This window comes from Asterias rubens, chromosome 2 (assembly GCF_902459465.1).
Source record: "Asterias rubens chromosome 2, eAstRub1.3, whole genome shotgun sequence".
NCBI classification, from domain to species: domain Eukaryota; kingdom Metazoa; phylum Echinodermata; class Asteroidea; order Forcipulatida; family Asteriidae; genus Asterias; species Asterias rubens.
Genome location: NC_047063.1, coordinates 5,071,305 through 5,092,368, shown reverse-complemented (window position 1 = coordinate 5,092,368; position 21,064 = coordinate 5,071,305). Strand labels below are relative to the sequence as shown.

The 21,064-nt window shown below is 39.5% G+C and overlaps 2 protein-coding genes across 2 annotated transcripts in view; both read left to right on the top strand.

Moving 5' to 3' along the window:
* Nucleotides 1–8,637, top strand: part of LOC117303732 (protein Wnt-5b-like) — a 39,301-nt gene extending 30,664 nt beyond the window's left edge. The window contains exon 5 of the mRNA XM_033788036.1: nt 4,537–8,637. Coding sequence (XP_033643927.1) covers nt 4,537–4,995 — 459 coding nt within the window. The 3' untranslated portion in view covers nt 4,996–8,637. The remainder of the gene's footprint in view (nt 1–4,536) is intronic.
* A 1,659-nt stretch (nt 8,638–10,296) lies between these two features.
* Nucleotides 10,297–20,174, top strand: LOC117303723 (mitochondrial inner membrane protease ATP23 homolog). The gene is made up of 6 exons (XM_033788026.1): nt 10,297–10,590; nt 12,004–12,049; nt 12,979–13,066; nt 14,580–14,714; nt 17,977–18,063; nt 19,599–20,174. Exons 1-6 carry the CDS (start codon nt 10,323–10,325, stop codon nt 19,785–19,787), a joined length of 813 nt encoding a protein of 270 aa, XP_033643917.1. The 5' UTR covers nt 10,297–10,322; the 3' UTR covers nt 19,788–20,174.
* Nucleotides 20,175–21,064: the final 890 nt, after the last annotated feature.

Below are 21,064 nucleotides of genomic sequence, written 5' to 3'. Positions count from 1 at the left end.
CAACCATAAATACCTTAGCTAGGTGACAGGTTTACTGGGATAAAGAAATGTCTTTTTTATGTCAGTCAACTTCACGGCAGGTTGTACACTGGACAATCAGTTAGCCTGGTGTGTGCTTTATGTCGGATACCCTGTTGTTGCCATGTGCATGGCGGCTGGAACCAGACGCGACACACCAGGACAAGTCAACTCGTACCGCACTTGTGCTCACATTAATTACGATGACGTATTCAAGTATCCCATTTGGCCTTTTTACTCAAAATATTTGCTTGTGTGGCCATGACCGTGTCTACCCCACCATAGTCATATACATGTCCTTATACAGCCATACACTTTACTGCTCAATTTAACATGACTTAAAGACACTGGACACTATTGGTAATTTTTAAAGACCGGTCTTCTCACTTGGTGTATCTCAATAATTATATGCATAAAATTACAAACCTGTGAAAATTTGTACTCAATTGGTCGTCGAAGTTGCGAGAAAATAGTGGAAGAAAAAATACCCTTGCCACACGAAGTTTTGTGCTTTCTGATGCTTGATTCCTGTGTGGAAAACTACTCCTCTCTCGAAAACTACGTCACTTCAGAGGGAGCCGTTACTCACAATGTTTTATACTACCAACCGCTCTCCATTTCTCGTTACCAAAAAAGTTTTCATGCTAAAAACTATTTTTAGTAATTACCAATAGTGTCAAGTGCCGTAAAACAAAGCAGCAATACCCATTTTAAGATGTGAACAGCCAATCATTCAATACAGGATAAGTTCGTGAAATGGGATGTTACAACACACGTCACTATGGCAGCTTTTTTATATGAACCCATTCTGACCAACTCGTCCAAGCATGTGCCATGTCAATTAACTCGTCCTACCCACGAAATCGTGAGATCGTAATCATTTATGTAAGTTTAATGGCCAACCGAGTGAACTCGTCCCTGTGGTAAAGTTATCATCTTTGAAATAAAGGCTAAAGCTGACAGATGTATGTTTTAAAGGATTAATGTATAGTGCAACTTCAAAAAGATTATGTAGTAGAACCAGTAGGGGCCTATTTGTTATTGACACTATGGTGTATTAATTTTGGCTTTCTCTTGTGTATCTATAATGGTATGACAATTTTAATAGCCCAGTTTTTACAGTGTAGAATGATGATTTAATTTTCCTTATAACTAAGATTTCCAGAAACGTGCAGATAAGTATTGACGTCCTGTTCACTCGTTATAAAACCGCATTCAAGAAACTACAACAATGTTTGGTCATGTTACACACATGTTCTGAGACATCGTTTGCTCTTTCCTTTGACCATGTCACATCCTCTCATAATATATACTTTATGCACCAAACTCCTTGTGGAGCATCAGTCTTTAGAACTCCCCTATGGGGACTGTTTTGTTTTCCCTTTATTGTTTTGTCGTCATAATGTAGACACGTCATGCTTAATGTTACCTTATACTAGGTGAATCTCTTGCCAATCACGACTCATTAATAGGTTAAACAAACCTGAGAAAAATACACTTTCCACCATAATCGGTTTTCCGTGACACAGAACGCCAACAGGTTCTGTGGTCACATGGTCATTACACTCTCCCTCTCCCCCACACTCCCCAAACCCCCGAACGTTTCTTCACTAGCTTAGTCAAACCAATTTATTCCCAATTTGGGATGATATTTATTCAAGTTCAAGATCAGAGGATGGCCTAGAGGGGTCCCAGCCGGAGACTCTGTGCCGACTGGCGACGCTCGATGGGCAGGGAGTCCCACTAAAACCCAGGGGAGGTCCCTTGTACTGAACACGTCTGTTTTGTTGCAATGGTCAATGACCTACACCGATGGTGGTGTGTACAAAAAAAAGTTCTGTAGAAATCTTGCACGTGGCCATGGGCTAAACATTCAATATAGGCATAGCTAGGTTTTTAACTACCTGTTTTATAGCCTACACTTTTATTCAATCTGTAGGTTTGTGTCTACCATGGTGTTTGTTTTGCACATCAGCTGACGTGTTGTTGGTTAAAGAGAGAACTTTAGGCACTGTCTGAACTAAAAGAAAAAACAATTTTCTTGTCAAAACAGCTTTTGTAAAAAACTGAACCGGTAGACGTTTCATTCACGGCGTTTTATTGTGACATTCAAATCCTGAAAGGGTTAGGCTTGTTGGTGTGGTCGTCTGGGGAAAACTTTCGAAATAAATTTGTGGTCTAGGTTCATGTTGCTATTTTATTTGGCTCCAAACCTGGCATTATGTGTAATCTTACTAAAAACATTTCTTAAGGTATTGAGTCTACGCAGAACATGTGACAGCCAAGTCTACTTATTAAAGACACTGGACACTATTGGTAATTGTCAAAGACCAGTCTTCTCACTTGGTGTATCTCAACATATGCATAAAATAACAACTCTTTGAACATAAGTTTTTTTAGCTAAATGGGTCGTCGAAGTTGCGAGACAATAATAAAAGCAAAAAACACCCTTGTCACAGGAGGTTGTGTGCTTTCAAATTTTCGAGACCTCAAAAATCTAATTTTGAGGTCTCGAAATCAAATTCGTGGAAAATTACTTCTTTCTCGAAAACTACGTTACTTCGGAGGGAGCCGTTTCTCACAATGGTTTATACTATCAACAGCTCCCCATTACTCGTTACCAAGTAAGATTTGATGCTAATAAATATTTTGAGTAATTACCAATAGTGTCCACTGTTCTCATATTATGTTTTTATGTTCAGAAAACTAGGTCGATGCATTTCTGGGCTATGGTTAACTTTGGAGCTCGTTTGTGTAAAGTTGGCGCGGCTTGTATTAGTGGTACTTACGTCAAACTACAGACAGGATAGAGCTGGCATGTCGTGCGCGTACTTAAACTGTTGTGGTCCTCACTGATGTGTGTAGGCCTAATGAAATAAAAATTCGCATTTTAACGTTCTAATTCTCGCGAGACTTGAGTAATCCATACCATTAGGGTTGTTAAATTTTTCTTAAAAATATGAGGTGTTTGGATTTGTTCGTGTCAACGCATTAGTGCAGTCCCCCCGCTCATTGCGGCCGTTACGGGTCGCACTCAAGCAGCTCGCACCTGCACCTTTTCGCTATTCCCCGTGAAAGTTGTTCTCGCTATTAGGAGGGCATCAGTCAACAACCGCCGGGCCCAAAAGAGAGGAGCAATATCGGGGTTATTTTGCTTACCCCGCGGTTAAGATACTACCTCTATTGTCCGCACAGGCCTATACCACGAGCAGGTTTCGATCGCACTCCAAACACACACACACGGGTGAATTCGCCGGAGAGTGGGACCCTACTCTCCCCCGTTGGAAACTGACTGTTGTACGGTCAGACAAAAGCTCCTTGCCCTGGGGACGGTGCGGTTTCGGGTTACCGAGGTTGTTATGTTTTCTATCGTAACTGTGTACATGCAGGAAACGAATGTGGTCGGTTTTGCGTGTAACTCGAGTTGAAAAAATGTTGTATCAAAGTTGCCAGTCATTTACTTCGAAAAAAGGATTTTCATATCAGCTGTTAAAGGAAATAATAGGTTTTTTTGTTGGGTGGTAAGTCGTTGGGTTGAAAGGTCTAGTACTTAGCGGTTTCCGTGCATTTTGTGAAAGAATGACCTTAGTATTTGACTAATGAGACCCATTTTATGCTAACATTTAATACAATTTCAACCAAGAATTTGATAATAAAAGTGAAAGTAAAGATTACAGTTTAACTGTTCAAAATGTAGGTTAAGATATTCTGGGAAAGGATTTTGCCCACATTTAAATAATCTAGCGATTTATACTTATATCACGTGCACTAAATTTAACCTGCATAGACATAAAATTATCAATGACCAAGTCCAGAACTACGGTATTTAGAGAGTTGCGACAGAGAGGGACCAGTCTGCTTTGGCCACGTGGTTGCTAGAAGCCATTTTTTGTTCAAATGCTACACTCCTACACATAACCCAATGTGAGCAGTCTAGTCAGGTACCCTGACGTGTTCCTACACGCGTTTTGGGGGATTGAAAATTGCTTTTAACCGCACGTTGTCTCAACGGTTTCCACACACATCTCTGAATTAATCCTATATCAAATAAATTTGTCTACGAACTTAGCTAACCAAAGGTTGATTTAGCGTCACCCGCCTGCCTGACTCATCACATTTTGATATTTGAAGGGAAGCTTTCTACTATCATTATCTTCAAACCCTGTAAATTGAATGTAAATCTGTGGACATTTTGAAAATGTACCCGGATCCTATGGGGTTGGTTCTATCATGGGATTTGATGGGGATTGGTGGCTCATTGAGGTGTCCATACAATCCTCACATCAAGCCTTATAATGTTCAGTTTGTTACTCCTGGGCAAAACTTTCACAAATCGCAACGGTCAGATTGTACAAGTGGGCACTAAAGAGCTATTTTGATTTTTCAAACAACTTGCGTCTCGTTTTTTTTCTGACCACTTCTCTTGGGGTCGTAGATGTTTCGATGAAAGTAAACTTTGTCCTTGGATTATTTTGATGATTATAGTGGTTCTTCTTTTTTCTTGTTGTCATCTCCCAGGCCGTCTACGATAAAGCGGTTGTCCAGTGCAAGTGCCACGGCGTGTCAAGCTCCTGCAGCATGAGGACCTGTTGGTTGCAGCTCGCCACCTTCCACGACGTGGGAGCCTACCTAAAAGACAAATACGACGGTGCCTCCCGCGTGAGGGTCAACAAGAAAGGCAAAATGGAACCCCACGAGTCTCGCTTCAACAAACCCACCAAGGACGACCTGGTGTACCTGGAGGAGTCCCCCGACTACTGCATGTACGACCCTCGTGCGGGGTCACTGGGCACCGTGGGGAGGGAGTGTGACAAGACCTCGATGGGTACGGAGGGGTGTGACCTCATGTGCTGCGGTAGAGGCTACAACTCGTACACCAAAGAGGTTGTTGAGAGGTGTAACTGCAAATTCAAGTGGTGCTGCTATGTACAATGTAAAAAGTGCAGACGAACAGTCGATGTGCACGTCTGCAAGTAGTGGTAGTATTTTCTACCGCCTCATTGTACAGAACTCCTTTTTATGTATCGAACGGTGGCGGATGAGTTATAAGCTTGGACGGTGTCTTCAGCGTTTATTGTGTGAGCTCATTGTTTTGGCGAGTTTTTGTGTCACTGTCATTTTTGTTTTAGTGTACCTTACTCGATTATAACATGTTGGAGCTGCATACTTCTGGAATCCCAAACTTCAAAGTGTTTTTGTTATTTTATATATACGATTGGGAGATATTAAATTTTGATTTCTGGCATTACCAACTTTCAAATTATTTTGGGTTTTTTTCGCGGTAGATTTTGTCGCTTGTAATACGCATCGGGATAGTCACCGATGAGGGCGTCTTTTTACAATGTTTCTAGTTGTATTACAGACGTTCACTTAATGTTACACCTTTCGAAATGTTTTCATTTTGATCGCAGTTTGAAGTCTTCCTCTGTTAAAATCACCAAACTCTGTATACTTATTTTTTTAGCATGGCTCAATATGACTTATAAATGACAACCGGTCGTCACATTATGCACATTTTTTGAATAACTAAATCAGCACGTACAACCTTGCGTACAAACGCTGGTTGCAGGCTAAGCAAGTAGGGCCTAGGCCTAAGTAATTTTAATATCGGTGTATATCAATTAGTGTTGTTCCAAAACAAGTTAACTTTCGTTTCAAGACTTGAAATTGATTTACTTTTTATATTGTCTTATTACACATGACGCAAGCAGTATACTTGATATTTTTAAGTTAACCACGCATTTTTTTCTAACGAATCAAATCCTCTCTCTCAGCCTATGCTTTTAGCTTTCCCGAGTCAGAAGTGACCCGAGTCTAAATGCACTCGAACCCAATTCTGGTTGAACATGATCAGTGCGGACACAAATGATATCGTACAAGTTAGCAGAGTTGTAGTCGGGTCACCAGTGTCGAGTCCGAGTCCCGAGTCTTTTGCCGACGTGACTCAAGTCAACAAGTCCGAGTCACCGAAATTGTGACTCGAGATGACCCGAGTCTGAGTCCTGAACTCAACTCATACATTTGGCAGCACTTTTCGGTTTTCGGCTCGATCTTTCGCAATTATTGTTAATCTAAACAATTCGATATCGAATTCACCGCTCCGCTTTTTTTTTTACAACTTGCTAGAGCATTCACGACGCTGCCTGCATTGAGCTCGAGTTTGGACGAGTAACCCGTCCTAACTTAGGATGGGTTCAATGCGTCCCAATGTCTTTGGATACGGAAATGAACTCGTCCCAAGTCCTAAGATTAATCCTAAGTTAGGAAGAGTTTGGTACAATCGACGGCAGGTTTCTGACTGATAATCCGGGTAACTTTTGACCTGATAGTGACCCAAGATTGACCTGAACCACCGTGACCTCCGGGCCAGGCTGCAGCTCCGGGTCATATCTGAGCCGGTATCTGAGCCGGGACTTTGCCAGTGATACCCCCTCGTTCAAATCTGGGACCATCTTCAGCTTTTGAATCAATGATTGAGCACAAGGTCAAAGTTCAATTCAATCATCTTTAGCTTTTCGTTCAGTGCTTATGAGCATAAAGGTCAAAGTTAAAACTTTGTCTCACCGAATTGTTTAGGAAAGAAGCTTTGCGAGATTGCGCATTTTGAAATAAGTATTTCCTCTCTGTAACCTGTGGCGTATTTTCTGGTTTCGAGACTTCCCCCGCCTTTGTTTTATTAAATCACTTTACATTTCCAGCTTTTAAATCTCTCCTCAGATTTGTAATCCTGAGGATAGTAATATTTTACGAAATCTTTGTAAAAGCATTTTTTTTCCGGAATAAGTTTTGCTATTAAATAACAGGGGAAGAATACGCAAACACCCCATTATTTTGGTGATTGATAATGCTGCAAACTTAAAACGCCTTATACATTGATCTTAACAAAGTGTTAATTTTTAGCGTCATTTTTGACAATTTTAAGAGTTATAATTTTTAAGCACGAACGTACTTACAGCATAATTGTATTAATTATGAATACAATGGTTTCGTTCTTCGAGACCATTGCATTGATTTATATAGAAGTAGGATTGGCTTGTGTATGCTTTTTATACATGTATAAATTATAACTTGTACAATTTGAAATCAATTGAAATAAATTGTTTGTAAATACGTTATAATCATGGTTTGTTACAGTAAACTGGTATTAAACTAATTGACTTTAATGCATTGTTTTAAATTACAATGATTTGTGTATGTTTATGGTATAAGAATGTTGAGTTTTGATAAATACATTTATCGTGTTGCATATTACACTGCTAAAACTGGGATGCTAAAATTAAAACATGGGTGTTGCCTCTTCGGTATCTATAATGTGTCACCACGCATGATGTCGATTTGTACACCCCAGTTTTTGCAGTGTACAGATCTTGCTGGCTTTTCATCCAACATCACAGCGACAGATTTTGCCGACTTTCGTTTAGCAAACTAGTAGGTCTATGGACAGCAACCTCTAACATTAATGAACAAAGGCAGCCTTTAGTAATGCATGAACGTATAAAGATGACTAGATAATTTATCTCAGAATGACGGAATTTTGAAAGGTTAGATCGTCTTCCAGGCACATTTTTTACCATGATGACAAGATCATGCAAGTATGATTTGTCTTCCCTGGGTGTTCCACATTTACTATGTTATCGTCCCATGATGAAAAATTATCTGGGGAAGTTGATATCCAACTTTCAGGATGTCGTCATCTTGAGATAGTTTATCTCAGGAAATTTACAACTTACGTTTATGGAACCATCATCATGCAGTCAAATTATCACAGAATATAATATTAAACATGTTGCATGGCACTTCCAGAGCTCCGTAGAGGAAGGTCTTGCTATAAAATGATTAATGTCATTGTTATGTACTTAATGGGAAGTGGATGTGTAGCCACTGGGTGACATATTGCCACTCAAAACAGTCTGGTACCTGGACTAAGCTGACTAAGATCTCGGCCCTGTCTCGTAACTCTGCTTACCATTCAGTGATTACGGACTACGAAATTCTTAGTTTCCTCTGGCTGCGTATAGAATTTCATTATCTTTTTGAGTATAATGGTGGACAATAAAGGAGTGCACTGTTTGGAGTAGCTGTAGGCCTACAGACAAATTTAACCAAACCTAATAGTGTCATTTTGTGTCCACCATTATCTCAAAATGGTTTACAGCTTTTCCGTGCAAAGCTGCTAGCAGCACCATATTGGTGCGTAAACAGTTTTGCTGTTCGTATTTCTTACAGTGGTGACTGTGTAGTATTTTATCAATTCCAGTAATTTAATTGCAAATTTTACTACTATGCGGTGGGGAAATTTGTCAAAATGTGCCCTCGTCGCCCTTTATGGCGTTAATCTAAATCTGGCTTACCATGTGTAGGGCCGGAGTGGCAAAAATGGCCAAATTAATAAGTCAACGTGCGTTATCCGCCATCCAGACAGTATACAATCAACACGTAAAAACATATAGTTATTAGTTATCATCAATGTTAATGTGACAGATAGTTATGTAAATTATGTATAGTGTAAATACTTATCCTTATTATGCAACATCACCAATTTCAGCATTCATTCTGAAAAGTTTTAGTCAAAAGTATAGCAGATTGTATTAAAAGCAGTAGAACTGTACTACTACACAGTGTCTGATTTGCAAACGAGTACACTTTTGAAGTTTAATCGGACGAGTTGGTCTTTGAAAAGTGTTTGAAACCGTTTGTTATGAAATGCATAATGGTTTAACAGATATTTTAAAAGTAGAATATAATGATCCACACAAGCATCACTCGAAATTGCGTGGTTTTCCTTTTACCTCGTCGATTAACACGTTCAGAGACTCCCATAAATTGCCTACCGTGCTAGTTCGTAAAGTAAAAAGAAAACCACGCAATTTCGAGCAAATTTGTGTGGATCATTGTATTCTCCTTTTAAAACATCTTTCTTACCATATTGCATTTTATAACAAACGGTTACAAACGCTTTTTAGACCAACTCAACCGATCCAAGGCAACGTGTTCATTGCAGTCGGGTATCCAATGTTTTTGAGATGGGTATCAATCCTGGGGGAAACGGATGACATTACTTTCTGGAGGGTGGGGGACACTATATCATGTCCCCCTCAAAATTTGCCTTATATAGATAGCTTGAAAGAGCATATAAAATGCAAATTATCTTCATGGGCCTTTATGCGGGCCCGGACCCTACACCGTTAAGGCTTCACACCTAAATGCTCCATTGTTCACCAGCACCTCTTTTAATAAAAGAGTGGGAGGGACAAAATTAGTGTCCCCTACCCCCACCCCCTTTTGGAGGGTGGGGGACACAATATAATGTCCCCCATGTCTTTGGCCATCTTTATCATGAGGCTCAAGTTTTGCGCTGTGAAGACCAAACCCTGTTTCCGTCATATTGGTATCCATCATGGGGGTGGGGATGTTCCCCCGCACGTGCGTGTTATCTCCATACTTTTTAGTTCTCTATAGTTACTGCAACTGTATGACGCGCTGTCAGTGTTCTGCCATTGCTCAATATTAACTCTTCTGCTCAAATTTTGAAGGCTAATTAAATGGCCCTAAGATTGCACCACAGAGCGGGACCGGACCCCATCCCAGCGCCGCAAAAGTGACCCCTAAAACTTCTTGTCTGGGTCGTCAGGCGACGTCCATCCTTGACGACGAAGCTGGTGAGGATGATTGGGATGAAACGCCGTCTGCATGCACTACAGTGGCGGCGGCTAATTGTATAGTATGGAGCTTTGCTGAATGGCCCTATAAGGCATTGTGGGAAGAGTGGGGGGGGGGGGGGGGGGGGGTGTACGCCATTCCTTCCCACAATGCCTTTCCGTTTTTCATCTGCAAATCAGACAGAAACGTGTTCAGCACGGGGGCAGCATGGTTCTACTCCCCGGGTGAAGCGACTAGCAAGGTGAAGCGACCGTGTGTACCGGCAAGGTGAGTTTGATAAGTCAACTGGTTTATGTTTTGCCCTGCACATACATATGGGACTATTGCTACAATTCTAAACTGAGTGCTTTCAGAGTCCAGTAGGACTCGAACCCACGACCACCAGCATTCTAGAGTGTCGGAAAAACAAACTAAACCATGGCCTGCTGTGACCATAGAGCCGCAGTTAGGCTGGAGTAGGCTTCTGATTTTATTGATAACCATAATATTGCTTATCTTTCAATATGGTAACAGGCGTAAAATAATAATTCCACAAAAAATATTTGTGAGTTCTGGTGTTCATAACAGGTAGAACTTTAGTCACATGTAGGACAAAAATAAAACGAGCCCTGAACGGCAAACACTTTACAAAATCAGGGCACTTGATGGCGCTGTTTAAAAAAGAAAAAACAAAGATGGCGGCGCCCGCAGACGATCCCGAAACAGAAATCGGTCCAACTTTGCCTGCAGTTACAGCTAGTTCGACAACAGAAATACAATGTAAAACAGTATCAACGGAAGCCAATAACGCCGATGACCACAAGGATGCATCGAATGTTCAATCAACTGCTGCCAAAGAAGAAAAAAGGGGAATATATGCGTCGTATCAGCACAGCTCTTGTCTGCGCAGGATAAAGTTTGCCTTTCAACGACGTACGTATTTCTGTTCATCAAAAGCTTACTTTTTTTAGTTGTCTAATAATCATAGTCACTTTTTTGAATTTGGGTTCAAGCTTAGCTTAATTAATGGGCTTTGATTTTTCGACAGGTATGGCCATCAAAACACCTCCCTTCCCCAATCAATCAATGTATCCACGACATTCGTTCTGGCTTTTATTTACCTGCACCGTAGTGCACCCTTCCGTAGATGGTACACGTACGTTGTTGTAGGCCTAGCTTTTTGGGGTTTCGTCAACTTCTCAGCTTTTGTCCCCCACTTTGTTTATTATTTTTCTTTCTTTCTTCACTTGCACCTTACGGCTGTGACGCAACGCTGCACCATCTTAGTAAGCGAAAATTTGTGCTGCAAAGGGAATATGGAAAAGTTTCCGTATGGCGCCACCACTTTTTCATTCGAAATAAAATAATATAGTATCTAATTTACCTGATTGATATATCCCTTTTTGTAAAAATGAGTGAAAAAGTGGTGGCGCCATACGGAAAGTTATCCGGGAATATTTGCGATTTACGTAACCCTCCCCCGGCCGGCCGCGACCGTTGGGAGGAGGGTTGGGTTATCGCAACTACAAAGGGATCACCTTACTCAAAACTCAAGAGGTTCTAATGATTCTGAATAAATAGTCAGGATATTTAGTTAAAGTTGGCAAAGTATCCTAATTTTGTTCTGGGCTGGTTCTGCTGGCTTGGTCCCAAAATACAAACTAGGCCCACGCCAGCTTTTGTAAAGAAGACAATCATGACAATGAAGAAATAGCCTCATTATATTTGAAGAAAAAATATAATATTAATTAAATGATAACATTAACAGAACATCCATATTATTTTCACTGACACTACCATAACCAACTATCATAGTGTTATAATGTCTTTTAAAAGAAAGTAGGCCTACTCTCCGATATATCTTTAACTTGTTTTGTTAATGTTTAATGTGGGATTTTGTTTTCATGATGTGATGTTGTATTTTTTATTTAAAACTAATTAACTATTTTTATGACTTACTTTTACTGAGTGATACTGGGTTTTACTGTATATTTTGTACAAGTGATCTCCTATACAAATTTTGACTACATGTATTAAGATTCTAAAAAAAAGTAAACTTACAAGTTGAGTATTAAAGAATTCTTAATAATAATATGAAGGAGACAAATCTTTTAGATTGTAAAAAAAAAAAAGGTCCAGTAAATATTTTGCAGTTTTTTGCAGTGTTCTTTCCCAAAAAGATTCAAGCCCTTTTGTATTTGGTGGCAGGGAACTGAGTTCTGAGCACCCCATCAATGATTTGATGCAGGTCACTGATCTTTACTGGGAACAATATGTAGCTCCTTTGTTTTGGCTGTGGATGAAGCAACTACATGTATTGTGACATTTCTCCCCCTTTTTCTGTAGATCCAAATGTGAAGACCCTTTTAGAATCATTGAAGAAATTAGGAAGGTAAGTTAACATTAATTGTGCTCCGTGTGTTTACTTCATTGTCATACACTAATATAGGCTGACAAGTACCATGTATGTATTGAACCTTCCATTTTGGTGTATTTTTTATCTGTTTTGTTTTGTTTTGTTTTTAGGGGGAAGAGGGGGTGGGTCAACCTCGCTACCATGGGCAGCGTGCCGTATCACGCTGTCTTTGATTGGCTATCATATACGCGCAAAATTTGAAACGCAGTGCGTCTCCAAAAAGCTCACTTTTTTTTGTCATGCAACACTGAATGCCAAGGCAAGTTTATGACTTTATTACACACAGCGCATCCAGCGTGTGCGCGACTAACGCCCAACGCAGAACAGAGCAACCACAGGGCTAATTGTAATATCCCTTATAATTGGATATTTTGGAGTTACACTTTCAGGGGTTATGATCGATCAAGGCATGCTGGGAAAAGATGGCGTGGTGAGATCGATCACCCCTGGGAACGAGGTTTGGGGTGGGTTCAAGTACCCCATGCATTTTATGTTTATGCATTTTGTGTATTTTGTTAACTTCCTTCATTTCCACTGACATTATTTAAAGGCAGTGGACACTATTGGTAATTACTCAAAATAATTATTAGCATAACAACTTACTTGGTTACGAGTAATGGGGAGCTCTTGAGAAACGGCTCCCTCTGAAGTAACATAGTTTTCAAGAAAGAAGTAATTTTTATCGAATTTGATTTAGAGACTTCAGATTTAGAATTTGAGGTCTAGAAATCAAGCATCTGAAAGCACACAATTTTGTGTGACAAGGGTGTTTCCTTTTTATAAATAGAAATAAAGCCTAACATAAATATAGTTAGCCACATTAGGCATACTATCAATATCACTTATACATGTACTCATGAAATCTCCTTTATTTCCTTTTTTGTTTTTGTGTTGTTCTTATACAGTGAGTTTGACATTGAAAAGCAAGTCACCTGTGAGAAATGTACCACCGAGACTAATATCAATGGAGGCTTTGACCCAAACAGAAATGAGGTAAAATTAATAATTTTGTCATTCCAACCTCTCTAGTATGTTAACCCTTTATTTCAGTGGCATCCTACCAAATGCAGCTTGAGTTGTAAAGAAACAATCTTTGACAAAGCACATAGCAAACTGCAACGACAAACTCTGTGCAGGTCACTCACTTAAAGACACCGGACACTATTGGTCATTGTCAGAGACCAGTCTTCTCACTTGGTGTATCTCAAAATATGCATAAAATAACAAACCTGTGAAACTTGAGCTCAACTGGTCATCAAAGTTGCCAGATAATAATGAAAGAAAAAATACCCTTGTCACACGAAGTTGTGTGCTTTCAGATGGTTGATTTTGAGACCTCAAATTCTAAATCTGAGGTCTCGAAATCAAATTCGTGGAAAATTACTTCTTTCTCGAAAACTACGTTACTTCAGAGGGAGCCGTTTCTCACAATGTTTTATACTACCAACCTCTCCCCATTACTCGTCACCAAGTAGGGTTTTATGCTTATCATTATTTTGAGTAATTACCAATAGTGTCCACTGCCTTTAAGTAGCTAATCGATCTAAAAGTTATTGTTCTATTATTATCAGGTTGGCCTTCTCCTTTCATGCAAACTGTTGTGCTAATTACATCATGTACAAACAAATCTTGTCACTAGGCAAGGTCGTGGGTTCAATATCTACCCGAGTTGTCAGTTGAGTTTGTGCTTATCACACATTGCTGTAAAGGAGCGTCTCAAAAGTCTGACTGGAAGGAACGTATTCCAACAAACTTACACGAAATGTTCCATTGGAAAATTCAAAATGCTTTACGTAAAAAATTTTCATAGCTTGGAAAATTGGAAAATTCAAAATGCTTTACGAATTTTTTTTTGTATAGCTGGGCACAATGTTGTGGTCCAGCAGAACGCTCTGGTGATCCACTGTATTAAGGATGTTTGCCCATAGGAGCAGTTCTTCGTGCCTAGAATGTGCCTGATTCTGGGGTAAAACCATAGAGCTATATATATTGACTAGAGCGCTAACTTGCTCTGCGTTTTGAAGCCACCCTGTGCGCAGACATGTTTGATGTGTTGCGTGAATTTTGAATTTTAAGAGAACACACATTGCCGCGATTATTTTACATTCAGCGTGTGCGCTTACGTACGCAACTGTCCACTCGCAAACGTCCGCGCTACAAACACCGTAACTTCGACTTGATTGCCGTACTAAAAAAAAGTAAACGCGCCATTTAATCATGACGCACATGACGCTCGCAGTTTGTGCGCTGATCAGCAGATTGTGCGTTCATATTTACTGCATTTTTGCTTCGATGGCACATAAAAAAGAACAAACGCACTATTATGCAAATAGCCGTACAATTGCCGTACAAAATTTCAAGCTTTTGTATTGGTTTGTACATAAACATGGATGCGCCCACAAGGCTTCAAAACCTTAGCGCGTGTATAACGGGGTGTAAGCGCTCTAGTCAATATATATAGCTCTGTGGGTAAAACTAAAATACTATTCTTTTGTGTAATTCTTAGATCCTTGTATGTGAGAACAGGAGTCCCACCCAGCGCCTGACCAGCATGCTTCTCACCCATGAGTTGGTTCATGCTTACGACCACACTAAGAGTCAAGTGGACTGGACAGATCTTAAAGCAGTAGCTTGTAGTGAGGTAAGAACATCCTGGCAATCTTAGAGAAGAGCCAATGTTGATTCCACACTTGAAGACCCTGGACGCTAATGGAAATTGTCAAAGACCAGTCTTCTCACTTGGTGTTTCTCAACATATAACAACCTGTGAAAATGTGAGCTCAGTTGGTCGTCGAAGTTGCGAGATAATAATGAAAGAAAACACACCCTTGTCACACGAAGTTGTGTGCTTTCAGATGCTTGATTTTGAGACTTCAAAATTAATTCCGAGTAATCGGAATCAAATTTGTGGAAAATTACTTCTTTCTCGAAAACTATGTCACTTCAGAGGGAGCCAGTTCTCACAATGTTTTATACTATCAACCTCTCCCCTTCACTCATTACCAAGTAAGGTTTTATGCTAATAATTACAATTGACTGTAATTGTAACTGTCATTAATTTTGAGTAATTTAAAGGCACACAGTAATTAGTCAAAATAATTTTTAGCATAACGACTTACTTGGTAATGTGCAATGGAGAGCTGTTGATAGCTTAAACCATTAGGCGAAACGGCTCTCCTGAAGTATTGTATTGTAGTTGTGAGGAAGATGTCGTGTGGAAGTGTCGTGGCCACGCGGGTTAAGAGCACCGAATTCAAACTCTGGTGTTTCTGATCAGCAGAGTGTGTATTCGAATCCCCAGCCGTGACACTGTGTCCTTGAGCAAGACACTTAACCATTGCTTCGTCCCTCGGATGGGACGTAAAGCCGTTGGTCCCATGTGTTGTGTAACGCATGTAAAAGAACCCAGTGCACTTATCGTAAAGAGAAGGGGTTCGCCACGGTGTTCCTGGTTGTGGCTGCTTAATGCGCCGTAGCACCTTGTAAACCCTTATAAGGTGCTAAATAATTGGGTCTCAGAATTCATCACCGCAATAACCTATCTTTCTGAAAGTTTGTATATATACTCAGCGCCTTGAGTACCTTAATAATAATAATAATAATAACAAATTCTTATATAGCGCATTTCACAATAAACCGTATCAATGCGCTTTACATATTATATAGTCCCCTGGTCATTGGGCCAATAAACATCCCTTTAATCTTTCTCAGCTCCCATTAGGGAGTATACAGCCCCGAGCTGCCGTGGCGCTCCGAAAGCATTTCATTCACAATATCAACCTCTACCCTCGCAGGTACCCATTTATACCCCTGGGTGAAGAGAAGCAATTATAGTAAAGTATCTTGCTCAAGGACACAAGTGTCACGACCGGGATTCGAACCCACACTCCGGTGAATTAGCACCAGAACTTGAATTCGATGCTCTTAACCACTCGGCCGTGACACTCTACCTTGTTTGGTAGATATACGTGCGCTATATAAGACTTCGATATTATTATTATTATGTTATTTCTCACAGAAATATTAAATGACTTCAGGTCTGAAGCTTGTTTTTAGGCATCTGAAAGCACCCAAGTATGTGTAATCGAAGGGTGTGTGTTCGTTCATTATTCTCTTGCAACTTCAATGACCAATTGAGTCAAAATGTTGCATCTGAAAGCACCCAAGTATGTGTATTTGAAGGGTGTGTGTTCGTTCATTATTCTCTTGCAACTTCAATGACCAATGGGAGACTTTCTGGGATGATAGAGGGCAGCAGACTTACCGGGTAAATCCATTGTTGTCAGAATTATGCGCATGTTCAGAACTACGTAAACAATGGAAATTTGCCCGGTATGTCTGCTGCCACCCAGCGTTGGAAAGTCTCCTATTGAGTCAAAATGTTCACATATTTGTTATTGTATGCATATGTTGGGAGCTCGGGATACACCAAGTGAGAATACTGGTCTTTGGCAATTACCAAAGGTAATTTTAAGAGACCATAGCGGCCACAAATGGCTGAAGGATCTGACCTCATTCCACTAAACCAAAATAGTCATGGAAAAGGTAAAGGTCATAACCCAAGTTTACATTTTCCAATGTTTCCCATGTTAACATAGTATCTTTGTTTCTTACTATTATTTGAGACACTTTTTCAAATCAATACTGTGGCAAAAACATCCTCGACCGTGTAAGTTGTATGTAAATCTGTGATCTTCACGATTTTAGTTTCTTACCAATTCTGTAACGTTTCTTTTTACGTATATTTCTTTACTCAATAGACTCAAAGTCACTTTGAGCATAATTTGTTTCTGTTCAAGAAATTACACAGTGAGGTATATTGATATTCAATTGAAAAACACAAATTGGCCAGAGCTGTCAGACTCAGATCGTGAGTTAAATGGCCCATCACTAAAACCACTGGCCTCGGATTGCAATCCAGCGTGAAACTTGAGCCCTGTATCTATTGGAAAATGAGAACATCATTCACAAATAACACGTCACAAAATTGAATTTGACATTTCCCTTGCTCGTTAAGTAGGATTTGAAACTTTGCGTGTTGGGAATACAATCAAGTGAGGTTTGCAAGGACACTATTTCCATAATCTCTCTTTGTGAGTTGTCGTGGTTCTGGGAAGTCAAACCACTGGTTGATCTCAGGACAACCATAATTCATGAACAAAGATTTTGCAACCTTGAACACACTTTAGGAAAGATGCCAGGGCGGCACAATTTCATACAGCTACTTAAAAACATTGGACACTATTGGTAATTGTCGAAGACCTGTCTGCTAACTTGGTGTATCTCAACATTATGCATAAAATAACAAACCTGTGAACATTTGAGCTCAACTGGTTTTCAAAGTTGCGAGATAATAATCAAAGAAAAAACACCCTTGTTACACAAAGTCGTGTGCTTTCAGATGCTTGATTTCGAAACCACAAATTCTAAATCTGTGGTCTTGAAACCAAATTTGTGGAAAATTACTTCTTTCTCGAAAACTGCGTTACTTCAGAGGGAGCCGTTTCTCACAATGTTTTATACTATCAACAGCTCTCCATTACTTGTAACCAAGTAAGTTTTTATGCTAACAATTATTTTGAATAATTACCAATAGTGTCCAGTCCCCCTAATGTTTTAAAGTACTAATCTTCTTCCTGACCGGCGCCTTTGAGTGTTTTCAGTAAAGTGCACCTTATAAATGCTGTATGTATTATTATAACACAAATTTCAGATGCTTACTGCCGTACTGCCAGGCATGCTTTTTGTCAACCATTATTGAATGAAACGAAATCTAATTGATTGCAGGGCATTGTTGTCCGATGGGGCTGGCATTCCAGCAGAGTATTGTTAAACTTGCTTGATTCCAGACTATTGACACTTTCATTATCCATGAGTTAACATTCCAGTGTTCTTATCCCCAGATCCGTGCAGCTAACTTAAGTGGGGACTGCTCCTTCCTGAGTGAGAAGTTTTACCGGGGAAACATTGGTGCCAAATACAATCATGAGGTAAGTGAAATTCTCACATAGATCAATTAATTACCCACAAGAAACCCCGGAACAAAGATATTGACAAAATAGGGAGACCGTCAAAATGAGGGTGAGATACATGTGACCCAGCTTGTGGAGCACTGGCACATTAATCTGAACATAGCATGTTCAAGTCCAATCGAGGTCAATTTGTCTTTGTTCGACCAAAAATTAGTTCACTTTCTGAAAGGAAAATGTTGCCTAGGATCGGTCGGCTTGGTCTTTGAAAAGCGTTTGTAACCGCTTGTTATAAAATGCATATGGGTAGAAAGATAATGTAATTTAGTAGAATACAATGATCCGCACAAACATGCTCCGAAATTGCACGGTTTTCCTTTTACCTCGTCGACTAACACGATAAATGACTGACTGTGTTAGTTCGCAAAGTAAAAGGAAAACCAGGCAATTTCGAGACAAATTTGTGTGGATCATTGTATTCTACTTTTAAAACATCTTTCCAACCATATATGCATTTTATAACAAACGGTTACAAATGCTTTGTATAGACCAACTCGTCCGATTTATGGCAACATGTTCCTTTAAGCCTTGTCGAAAACTCCAGCACACCACCAAACATGTTAGCAGGATTGTCGGAGCAGACACAAAAAGTATGCAAAAAATTATAAAAACATAACATTGAGATTCAATACAATTTTGTGTGATCCATTCTACCCTTCTTATAGCCCTTGAATTGTTCAGAATTGCTCAGGTAGGATCCGACAAGTATGTCCCAGGCCAACAGATTGTAGGATATTTTCTTTCCTAGTGTAATTAACCCTTTTTAAGAGTAGATGGTTGAGATAAATCTGATCTACATGTATAGCTATATTTATATGTTTCCTTACAAATCTGTTACAAATCTGTTGTCTTAATCACTGTTATTTTTGTATAATTTTCAGTTCTTGTTGTCCATTTTTTTCATATGCCCGTACTTTTATTTACTCGGCTTGTACAAAGAAAATCAAATTTCATGTAGTTTACCATGACAATAAATTTGTTATAATAGTTTTAAAATTAACTTTAATCTCAATGTGATTTGCATCAGCTTGTGCACAAACAGTCTTTTACAGGTCGAGCTATGTATTTATCAGCCATTTAATACCTTGTTGTTTAAATAAGTTATAAGCTGTGATTTATTTTTATGTAGAAATAATCTATGAATAATCTGAAAAAATATCAAATGACATGTTATAGTGTACAATGAGACTTTGCCTCTTAGAGATATTACAGTCTAGATTTCACCTCGTAATCAAATTCTTTTCATTATCTGTATGCACTGGTTATTCATTTATACACATATTGCACATACTATTTTAAATCCGTGACAAATTTAAACAATTGCAGTTATTTCTTTTAGGTTCAAGGTTTATTTTTTAAAGTGCACTACTGAGGTTTTGTTTTCAATTTTGGTAAAATTAATTTTTAAGATAAATTTCAAATCCTAGCAACGTAAGATATTTGACTTCTCCTCAAACCCTTCTTGACTGTCTACACTTATTCCTCTCTCCACCTAGGCTTGTGTAAAGAGACTAGCAGTGGCTTCTATTATAGCAACTCGAGACGTCTCAAAAGAGGAAGCAGGGAAGATCGCTGATGGAGTGTGGGATGACTGCTACAGTGACTATGCTCCGTTTCCCACCCATCCACACCGAGATTCAGAGTCTAGATTCTCTCGCTTTTCTAAATATTACCAGCCTAGGTGACAGTGACACTTCAATGGTTATTGTGCCAATAGTGTTCCTGTAATCTTATTCAGCTCCCTGGGAAGTATATAACCCTGAGCTGCCATTGCCCTCCAAACTCTATCCTCACAGGCAATACTAATTATAATAATAACAATAATAGCACCAGTTTATGTACAATGTAGCGCCTTTTCTTAAGGTTGCAAAGTGCTCACAGAATGACAGGAAAAAAACAAAAATGGGAATCAAAAACCAAGAGGAAAACACGACTAGCCAAAGCCTGCAGCATTTAGTTAAGAAAGTCCGGCGAAAAAGTTGCCGTAAAATTCATAAAATTCTTCCTAACTTAAAACTAATCTTAGGACTTAACCCGAGTCCCAACCCTGCACTGTAGCATGCAGACCTCAAGATTAGTCCTCAGTTAGGACAAGTTACTCGTCCTAACTCGAGATAAGACGAGTCCTAACTCTTTGTGAAATCGACCCCTGGTCTCTCTTTGACTAGAACATGCAGGTCAAGCCAGGCGAGATTTACTGATTGAAAAAGAAGTTTTCTTGTACCCCTTGTGGAGAGAAGCAATTATAGTAGAGCATCTTGCTCAATGAAAGAACTATCAAGACTGGGATTCATGAATTCGAATTCAATGCTCGTAATCCCTCGGCCATGACACCCTACATACATTGTAGTGGTATCTTTCCTTACCTTCCACCTCTAGGAATCAGGGGGGGGGCACTATGTGGATTGGGTTTTCAGTCCCTACCTGACTGCAGTTGTTTTCCCTGAAATAACTAACTCTCTGGGGTTTTCCCTCCCACATCTAAAACTGAAACTTCCTTCTCTTCTCTCAATTGGGGTCTTGGATAGTGCAGTGATGTGCAGTGATAAAGTTCACTTTTCTGAGCGTCCTTGGCTTCACAACCAAAATGAAGAGGAAATTAAATGTCTCCTCGATGAAAACCTTTTATACATGTTAAAATTTCATCGGAGATTCAGACTTATTTTCCGCACATTGGACCATTCCCCCGACCTAAGTCACCTCTTCCTGTTTACTAAAGATTTGACAATCGATAATAATGTAGCTTTATTGTGTAAATCCATTGCAAATTATCTTTGTAAATGTTGAACTTGTACTAAAAATAACAAGATCTACCTGGCAATTAGATACACACCTGGGGCCAATTTCATAGAGCTGCTTAAGCAAAAAATTGCCAAAATTTCATGCCATATACATTGCTTGTGACTGGTATTTAACTGTTGTTCACTTAGCATAACAATTGATCGGAGTCTTGGCCGGTTAT

What these genes read in the sequence shown, in the direction of transcription:
- LOC117303723 (XM_033788026.1), top strand. Translation starts at nt 10,323, where the DNA reads ATGGCGCTGTTTAAAAAAGAAAAAACAAAGATGGCGGCGCCCGCAGAC. An exon ending in AAAGTTTGCCTTTCAACGAC is followed by an intron (nt 10,591 to 12,003) that starts GTACGTATTTCT and finishes CTTTTTCTGTAG; the next exon opens with ATCCAAATGTGAAGACCCTT. An exon ending in TCATTGAAGAAATTAGGAAG is followed by an intron (nt 12,050 to 12,978) that starts GTAAGTTAACAT and finishes GTTCTTATACAG; the next exon opens with TGAGTTTGACATTGAAAAGC.